Source organism: Asterias rubens, chromosome 6 (assembly GCF_902459465.1).
Source record: "Asterias rubens chromosome 6, eAstRub1.3, whole genome shotgun sequence".
Lineage (NCBI taxonomy): Eukaryota > Metazoa > Echinodermata > Asteroidea > Forcipulatida > Asteriidae > Asterias > Asterias rubens.
This window is the reverse complement of record NC_047067.1, coordinates 22,026,155-22,035,919: the sequence shown is the minus strand read 5'-3', so window position 1 is coordinate 22,035,919 and position 9,765 is coordinate 22,026,155. Positions and strand designations below refer to the sequence as shown.

The 9,765-nt window shown below is 40.7% G+C and overlaps 1 protein-coding gene across 1 annotated transcript; it reads right to left on the bottom strand.

Annotated features, from left to right (window-relative positions):
• Window positions 1-201: 201 nt before the first annotated feature.
• Window positions 202-9,720, bottom strand: LOC117291897. The gene is made up of 11 exons (XM_033773895.1): window positions 9,655-9,720; window positions 7,863-8,218; window positions 7,267-7,450; window positions 5,883-6,002; window positions 5,234-5,393; window positions 4,110-4,311; window positions 3,348-3,420; window positions 3,195-3,239; window positions 1,820-1,983; window positions 1,243-1,354; window positions 202-466 (listed from the first exon to the last, which is right to left on the bottom strand). Exons 2-11 carry the CDS (start codon window positions 8,201-8,203, stop codon window positions 278-280), a joined length of 1,590 nt encoding a protein of 529 aa, XP_033629786.1. The 5' UTR covers window positions 8,204-8,218; window positions 9,655-9,720; the 3' UTR covers window positions 202-277.
• Window positions 9,721-9,765: the final 45 nt, after the last annotated feature.

The following is a 9,765-nucleotide window of genomic DNA, read 5'->3' as shown; positions in this document are numbered from 1 at the left end:
CTGCGGACGTGCAGTTAATTATGATCCTATAAGCTAAAGTAGTAGTTCCAGTCAATTATCTATACGTTCCACCCGTGTAATAGTTAAAAGGCAGGACAGTTCTTTTCAGAACTGAGAAGCTTCCCGAACATCCGATAAATCTACTCTGCGGTAGTAGAATAAAGAAAGACACGTTCTCCTAGAACAAACTCTACCTGGCAAGTAGATACACACATGATGTTACCGGAAACCAAATATATATTGATACCTCACCATGCAATGCCTCAAATCCTATAATTTAAAGTTCATCGTGAACTACATTAAATTTTTGTATGATCCCTTCTTTAACAAGATGTTTGTACCAGACGTGTTCTGGTGACGGATCGTAGTCCAAGGCCTCCGCGAATTTCAAGACCGAGGCTTCGGCCGTTTCATCGACCATTTCTGCCGTAATTTGTTCAACTCCGTCCCCGAATGTATCAAGAATCTGAAATTTTAATATAATAAAAAATATTTTCTTTGAGGGAGATTTTTTTTTTTTCCCCCTGATGAATTGGTCCACAAAAAGTTCTATAATTTAATTTGTCAGACGAACTATTTGGTGGGACTGAAAACCCAATCCACATGAAAGGCTCCGGTTTGAGGTGGGATTCGAACCGGGGTCCACAGAGGTCAAGGGCAGGGAAAGAAACCACTGAGCCAGCCTGATCCCAAAATGAGAGTGACTATGAGAATGCCTCTCAGTATCTGGAAAGGATTTCTTTAGTTTGACATGATGTCATCTTTTTGACGTCTTCGGTTTAAACGATTTTGAAACATTTTGCGATCAAGTTTTAGGCCATGACATGAATCCCTACTCACTGTGAATGAAGATTTATGTCCTATAATTTACCTGTATAAATTTCAGCTTCATTAGTCGTCAAGTTTTTGAGAGAAAAAAAGAGACAATCACAGAGCAATGTTTTTTTTTAGGAAAGTCGCGTAAATATGTTGTACCCGAGACGAAAATTATTTATATATATATTATTTTTGTAACATTTTTTACTCATTTCTCAAACAATACAGCACCTCAACAAGTAATATTATAAGGGAAGCTTTCTATCTTAATCTTCAAACCATGCAAGTTTAATGTAAATTTGTGGACATAGTGTTTTGTGTCAGACAAAAACTACCCAAACCCTCTAAGGAAACACTACAAAATGTTCCACTCCACAAGGTATTGGTTCTTCGATGTTGAATGAGAGAAAACCAAAGTGAACTTACCTCATTGCCCACAGCGGTCGTCCCACCAATAACTTCCACATAATGTTGAAGAAAATCACTTCTTTTAAAGGTTCCGTCTTTACTTCGTTTTAACAAAACACGATACAACAACCTGAAGGTTGAAAACGCCAGTATTTAAGAGGGGGAAGCATAAAACACTTATTGCACAAAAATATAACAATAATACTAATATTAATAACAAGTTTTTATAAAACAATAATGTCTCAATGCGCTTTAAATTAGTACCCTGCTCATTGGGCCCTGCTCATTTGGGCCAATAACATTCCTTGAATCTTTCCCAGCTCCCTGGGGAGTATACAGCTCTGAGCTGCCGTGGGGCTACAGTGGCTTTTTCATACACAATATCAACCTCTACCCTCGCAGGTACTTATTTATAACCCTGGTTGGTGAAGAGAAGCAATTATAGTAAAGTATCTTGCTCAAGGACACAAGTGTCATGACCGGGATTCAAACCCACACCCCTATGACTTAACCACCAGAACTTGAAGTCGGCCATGACACCCTACAAAATATAACACTGGCGGCCATTTTACACAACACCCTCTAGTGTACTCACCTGATGTCATCGGGGTCGACGTAGGAATATTCATACTGATCTGTATCGGAAGGTTCTACAATATCAATGGAGCTGACAATCTCCTTGAGTCGTTCAATGGAGTAGCTGTTCAAGTCTTCCAGTGTGATGAACCCGAGATTGGAAGGATCCATTGATTGCTGGACCTATAGCCGAGAAACGGATTTCATGGCATTACTTTTCTTTTCGATATTGTAGAGCGCACTCAATTGAGCGCGCTGTTACGGAACACTGTTGTACAATAGCAAACATTCCATCAATTCATATAGATTGGGGTTCTTACACGCTAGATGACACACTCGGTTGAGCAACATATTCCAAACTGATTATATATTGATCATTCCTGTTATGGAAACACTGTGACTTCCCGATGAATCCCAAAGGACGTGTCACTGTTTCTTACAACTACCCAGCTAAAATCCCAACTTCCTAGGTTTCCCAAGTCATCATGATAGTTCCTGTTATGGAAACACTGTGACTTCCCAATGAATCCCAAAGGACGTGTCACTGTTTCTTACAACTACCCAGCTAAAATCCCAACTTCCTAGGTTTCCTAAGTCACCATGATAGTTCCTGTTATGGCATCACTGTGACTTCCCGATGAATCCCAAAAGAACATGTCACTGTTTCTTACAACTAACCAGTTAAAATCCCAACTTCCTAGGTTTCCTAAGTCATCATTATAGTTCCTTTTATGGAAACACTGTGACTTCCCGATGAATCCCAAAGGACGTGTCACTGTTTCTTACAACTAACCAGTTAAAATCCCAACTTCCTAGGTTTCCTAAGTCATCATGATAGTTCCTTTTATGGAAACACTGTGACTTCCCAATGAATCCCAAAAGAACATGTCACTGTTTCTTACAACTAACCAGTTAAAATCCCAACTTCCTAGGTTTCCCAAGTCATCATGATAGTTCCCGTTATGGAAACCCTGTGACTTCCCAATGAATCCCAAAAGGACATGTCACTGTTTCTTACAACTAACCAGCTAAAATCCCAACTTCCTAGGTATTCCAAGTCATCATGATAGTTCCTGTTATGGAAACACTGTGACTTCCAAAATAAATCCCAAAAGAAGCGTCACCATTCCCAATTCCTTAGGTTTCCCAAGTCATCATGATAGTTCCTTTTATGGAAACACTGTGACTTCCCAATGAATCCCAAAAGGACGTGTCACTGTTTCTTACAACTACCCAGCTAAAATCCCAACTTCCTAGGTTTCCCAAGTCATCATGATAGTTCCCGTTATTGAAACACTGTAACTTCCAAAATAAATCCCAAAAGAAGTGTCACCATTCCCAATTCCTTAGGTTTCCCATTTTATATTGTACATTACTTTTATGGCAGCACTTACTGAGTTCTGCATTCGTTGATACACTTCCAAGTTGTAATTTTCACCCTGGAGAAAATAAAATAAACCATTAAGACTGCATAAACCCTTCAAGGTATATATTAACTTAGGGTAAAAATTGAATCATTATTTCAAAGATAAAATATTTACACTCACAATTAAGAATTTCTTGACAAAGCTCTCAATCCATATTTTGCCATTCCTGTCGGCCAGTGTTCGCAGAACCGTCCTGTTGAAGCAAAATGAACCAGGAAACAAAGCCATCATCAATTGCCCAAAAGGAAACATAAAAACAACCACATGCATTCTGGCTTGTGCTTCTAGGGGCTCCAGAGACATTATGGCCATATCCCAGAAGGCAATTTACAGGCAACCAGTTCCACCCAATCTTCAACAAGAAGAAATTTTGAAATTTCAGATAGTTTTGTCTGGATAGGAGGACAGTCACGACACTTGTGTCCTCGATCTAGACACTTAACTATAATTGCTTCTCTTCACTCAGGAGAAAATGTGTACCTGCGAGGGCAGAGATGGTTCTTGTAATTGATTTGGCTTAGTACGTTTCATACGTTCCATGGGGCATTGTTGGCTTGTGCATAAAGCGCTCTCCACTCGCCAAGGTAACCCTGGTTCGATACCTGGCCAGGGCCATTTGAGATTTAAGTTGTGCGTTGGTTCTCGGCTGTGCCACAAGGGTTTTCCAGACCATTCAGTTTTCCTCCCTCGGGAAAAATTAAACACTTTTAATCTCTGGCTCTGCTTCATGGTCAGAATGGGTTGAAGAGTCTCGCCCTTGCATGCCTACTTCTCGAACACGTTGTAGCTGCGTCCTTCGCAATTCAGCTCTTAGCTTGAGTAAGGATGATTATCCTCCCAAAGTATTATTATTATTATAAAAAATATTATAAATATTATTACCTGAACATATAGATATCCATTGAGCTCTTAACAATGTCTCCGATTCCGCTATACCTCCAGAGGATGTTGACCTCACTGGCCGGCTGGTAGTCCGCCGGCTGGGCGTCGTCGCATCCATCAGCGTCAAATTCGTAGTAGTGAGAGAACCAGATCGACACTGCCGCATTCATGTGGCCGTTGATACGAACTTGATGCATGTAACCTGAAGGACCAGAAAACCAAGGGCGTTTTACAAACAATATCATGCTTCTGTGAAATTTTTTGGGGATAAAAAGTGATATCTTTTTCCAAAACTGCAATTACTTCTAACCACTAAGTTGTTTAGACCAATTTAAGAACTGACTCCGCGGTAGTGCAGTTAATAAAGATCCTATAAGCTAAAGTAGTGTTCCCAGCCAATTTTATATACCTTCCTCCCGGGTAGTAGTTAAAAAAGCAGGACAGTTCTTTTCGGAACTGAGAAGTCTCCCGAACATCTGATAAAATCTACTCTGTGGTAGTAGAATAAAGAAAGACAGTTCTCGAAGAACAAAATCTACCTGGCAAGTAGATACACACATAGTGTTACCGCAAACCAAATATATATTGATACCTCACCATGCAATGCCTCAAATCCTATGCACTAAGTTTTTATTGCGGTAATTTTTCACATTTTTTAATCTCTGTATTTTTTCCTGTATTTCGACCTCTGGGAGTTTTGCTTTTTAAAGGCAGTGGACACTATTGGTAATTTCTCAAAATAATTATTAGCATAAAACCTTACTTGGTAACGAGTAATGGGGAGAGGTTGATATTAACACATTGTGATAAACGGCTCCCTCTGAAGTGACATAGTTTTCGAGAAAGAAGTAATTTTCCATGAATTTGATTTCGAGACCTCAACAAAACGAGGCGATGGGCGCAGCCACTGCAAGTGATGGGGGACGTGCGCCCATAGCCTCATTTTGGTTAAGAATTATGACGTCATGCATAAGTATTAACAGAGGCGTATTGAGCTCAAATTTTCACAGGTTTGTTATTTTATGCATATGTTGAGATCCACCAACTGTGAAGACTAGTCTTTGATAATTACTAATAGTGTCCAGTGTCTTTAAAGAATAAACCAATAATGAATGAATGAATACCGCTTGGCATATAGATGCAATCTCCTTTGTCCAGGATGACCCGAGCGTACTCTACATTCCTCATCTTTGGATATTTCTTTAAGTCCACGTTATCCACCTCAATGTCGGAGTATCCTCCAAACTCATACATGGAGTTTTCAGAAATATAAAGTGAAGCCTTCTGCAGGAGGCCATGACAAAAAACAAATAGTATACTTAAAACTCAACATTATGATAGCGTTCCGATCCTAAAAACCCCAGTTATTATGGGTGCGTTCGTTGGGTCGACCCCGGTCTGCCCCAGTACGTTCGAATAGCTTTGGCGCGGCTCACCCGGGTCAGCCCCCAGTGCCCTGCTCGTGGAGTGGGTCACTTGGGGGTGACATGAGGTGCATGCTGTCACCACGAGAGGGCGAGTGTGATCGTACGATTAGCTCTTGTCAGGGGCTCACCTTAGTGAGCACTGCCGGGTTGACCCAGGGCAGCTAATCGAATGCACCAATAGATGTAGTTGCAGGAACATGTGGTGCTACCAACTAATCTTCCTAACTTAAATGAGAGATAGACAAGGATGGGCAAATCTCAACATGATTCCGACCTCAGTTGACTAGAGAGAAAGAAAGATGATAAACTTTGATCACTGCTGCACTGAAATCGATATCGTACAAACCTGTTTGGGGTCGATGACAATCCACTGCTTAGTGCCGTTAAACACGCAATGCACAGAGCTATAAGGATCCCGATGGAGCAGCGTCTTGCCGCCTTTAGCGCTCAGAAATAACTGAACTTCCTGAAATAAAAACCCCCAAAATCAGAAATTTTATAAACAATTTCTGGGCAGGTCATTAATTAAAGGATTCCATCATGTCATCTTATCCATTGCTATGTAAAACAAATTGTAAAAAACAATTATGAAAGTTGGACTGTGCGTTCTGAGTGAATCCATCAAGTCTAGTCAAATCCAGGGACAATATTTTGCAGGATTTATTTGAAATTAAAGTTGCAATTTTGAAAGTAAAAATGCTGACTTTAGACTTATAACACCTTGTGTGTATTTACTTGCCGTGTAGAGTTTGTTCTTTAGAGAACCGTCTTGCTTTATTCTCAGTTATAAAAAAGAACTGTCCTGCTATCTTTAAAGCAATCGCACAACATTGGTAGAAAGTATTGTTCACATGTTCAAAGGCCCACACTTCGTGCATCACAACTTATATATAAAATAACAAACCTGTGAAAATTTAGGCTCAATCGGTCATCGGAGTCGGGAGAAAATAACAGGAGAACCCACCTTTGTTTCCACACGATTCGCCGTGTCATGACATGTGTTTAAAATAAATCTGTTATTCATGGAATAATACTTCAAGGGAAGTCTTTCACCATTACCTTCTGTAAACCCTGTAAGTCATTTGTAAATCTGTGAACTTTTAGTTTTTGTTCTGTGCAGAAAGTGTCCAATGGCTTTAACTACTACCTGAGCAGAAGGTAAGGAATTGGCCGGGACTTCTACTTTAGGTTTTAGTAGATCGTTATTAACTGCACTACCGCAGAGTGAGTTCTTAATTGGTCTCATCGTTCAGCTTGCTCTAGTCATCGTCAGGAGACTGAAAAATATGAGAAATGTGGGCCTATACTTATAGGGGTTCAAACCCCTATGGGCCTACAAACTGGGCCTATTTATTTACAAAATCATTCACCACAATGCTCCAGAATACCTCATCAACCTCATCCACCCATACACCTCAGCACACACCGGACTGCGTTCTAATGAGCTCAAGATGCTTCATCAGCCCAGAACTTCTACTTTTCTAGGGGCAACAGGTCCTTTTCTGTAGCATCAGCTCGGGTGTGGAACCAACTCCCACTGACTGTCAAATCATCTCCATCCATCACAACATTCAAGACAAACTTAAAATCTCACCTGTTCAAACAAGCATACTCACACAATCCTCAGTCCTAACTTGTCTTCCTCCTAAAGAGCCATGAGCGCCTTCTTTTGGCGGATACCGGCGCTATACTAAGTATTCTATTTTATTATTATTATTATTTAAACTTACTTGAATACTTCTGGAAAAGGAGCCACAAGTTAGGCAAGGGAGAATGGCAATATCTGGTTCCATCGGTGCGGGAATAACAGTAATCACATAGGAGTCTGAGGTTTGGTAGTTCTTCAAGAAGTTCTCCACAGTGTCACGGCCAACACCGCCAGCTCCAACTGGTACCACGTTCGCTGCTTCGTCCCTGGGAAAGATAAATTGACAACTGAAAATTTGTATTAAGCGTGGGACACTAGTCGCACCTTAAGTTTGCAAATACGACAGTCCAGACTAATTTTTAATTTTAAAGATGCAATGTGGCATATTGTGTGCCGCAGGTCCAAAATAGCAAAAATCATCATGAAAGGATTGAAGGATTGTGTCACTGATGTCTCATTATTGTGGTTTGTTAGTCAATTTTGTTGATAGTCGTTAGTGACACAATTGGCTCACCAAGCAGGAAGTCGCGACTCTTTCTGTAGTAGTCGTGGTGGCATGATTAACTGAGTAGTTGAATAACGATAGTCCCGACTTGACTAAGCAATCAATAGTCGCGACTTAGACACTAGTCGCACAGGGTTAGCTGTAGCAACCAATTCGGACACGGCCCAAATTACCTTGATTCCATCCGCACTGTCAAGTTGCCGTATGTTTTCGTCAGATACTCCTCAGTCCAAAGATGAAACGATCTGGAGTGTTTAGCAGCCCCACGGAAAATTACCGGCTGGTACCGGCTGACATAGCGTCGGTGGAACTCTAGAGGGCCAGGTACTACTTTCAACTCATCTAAAAATACGCTTGGCTCACGGTGCGAACCGAGTGGCGCCTCTGCATTGGGATCATAAAAGATGTCTTTGTTGAAGTTCGGAGGGATTTGCTGTTGCGTCAACTCAATGAAAAATATTGCAACAATGATGAGCAGATCCAGACAACAGAGGGGGTATGCTTTGCAGATCATTTTGGTGAGAGTTCACTGGTGGTACATGCAGGGAGGAAAGAGGTTAAATTAGTTTGGATTAGAAAGTAACCAAAATGATGTAATCATGTTCTCTTAAACTAGGCTCTAAAGCTACACTAACACAGGTTAAATTTCAGCAAGAATAAAAGGGAAAACTTTTCGTATCCGGCCACCACTTTTACAAACAAAAGGAATATCTCATTTATTGAGTAAACTTATACTAATTTATTTCGTCTCGCAGCCTTTCACGGAGGCAATTTCCTCCATACCTCCTTGGTCATTGCCTTGGTGCGTTTGAAATGATCCAACATATAATGTACGATTACTCGGCAGTTACTCACTTACTGGACATAGACTTTTTAGACTTTTCGGTCTTAAAGGCAGTGGACACTATTGGTAATTACTCAAAATAATTATTGGCATAAAACCTTTCTTGGTGACGAGTAATTGGGAGAGGTTGGTAGTATAAAACATTGTGAGAAACGGCTCCCTCTGAAGTGCCATAGTTTTTGAGAAAGAAGTAATTTTCCACGAATTTGATTTCAAGACCTCAGGTTTAGAACTTGAGGTCTCGAAATCAGCCATCTAAATGCACACAACTTTGTGTGACAAGGGTGTGTTTTTCTTTCATTATTATCTCGAAACTTCGATGACCGATTGAGCTCAAATTTTCACACGATTGTTGTTATTTTATGCATATGTTAAGATACACCAACTGTGAAGGCTAGTCTTTGACAATAACCAACAGTGTCCACTGCCTTTAATTTAAGTTATATAAAAAAAATATATATTAAAGTTGCACTTGCACTTTGCAGGAATGACTAAGTTTTGGTTCGTAGTTCGACACTACCCTAGACCAAGTAACTGGAGCTCTCTACTCCTTTTTTCAGAGGACGTAGTTACTGGGTCTAGGTGGTACGACTGGCTTTTACTGCATGCCCATTACATTAATAATGGGCATGCTTAATTTTTGGCTTTCGGTCCCATGGTTTCACGCGTGCGCCAAGCCACAGTGCGGTAATCTTCGAATTTTCTGAAGCAGCACTTTAAAGGAAGAAGAAGAAGAAGAATCGGCATGCGATGCAGCATGAAGCCCCTCCCCCCAAAAAAATTTTTTTTGACAGCACCAAATTTGCGCAAAGCAAAGATTGAAATTTGCGTGGAACACCTCGTGCGCAGGCTAAGACCTGCGTGCACAAAATTTGAATCGGGCAATCAGGTTTGCGCGCTCAGGGGAGGCTGAAGTTTGCGCGAGGTTTGAAGTTTGCGCCAAACAATAAACATTGCGTTCTAATTTGTTGTGCCCTTGCCCTTTTAAAAACGAAGTATACAGGCCTGATAACGAATGAAAAACTGGTGCCAGGATACGGACAATTTTCCCCTTGCTCTGCTTAATCACAAATGAAGCCATTTTGGTTTCCTTTTTTGCGAAAATAGTTAAAATAACATACCTTTTCAGTCATCACAGCACAGACAAACTTTGGGACTTCAACTTGTTTTCGACTCACCCCCTCTTGTGGCGGTAGTGAGAAAGGAAGAGGGGACTTTTGAAGTGCGCCCTC

Excerpts from the sequence above, each read along its gene's own strand:
- LOC117291897 (XM_033773895.1), bottom strand. The coding sequence starts at position 8,203 with ATGATCTGCAAAGCATACCCCCTCTGTTGTCTGGATCTGCTCATCATT. Across the intron at positions 7,451-7,862 it reads ACAGTGCGGATGGAATCAAG|GGACGAAGCAGCGAACGTGG; the intron begins GTAATTTGGGCC and ends TATCTTTCCCAG. Across the intron at positions 6,003-7,266 it reads CCTTTTCCAGAAGTATTCAA|GAAGTTCAGTTATTTCTGAG; the intron begins GTAAGTTTAAAT and ends TTTTTATTTCAG.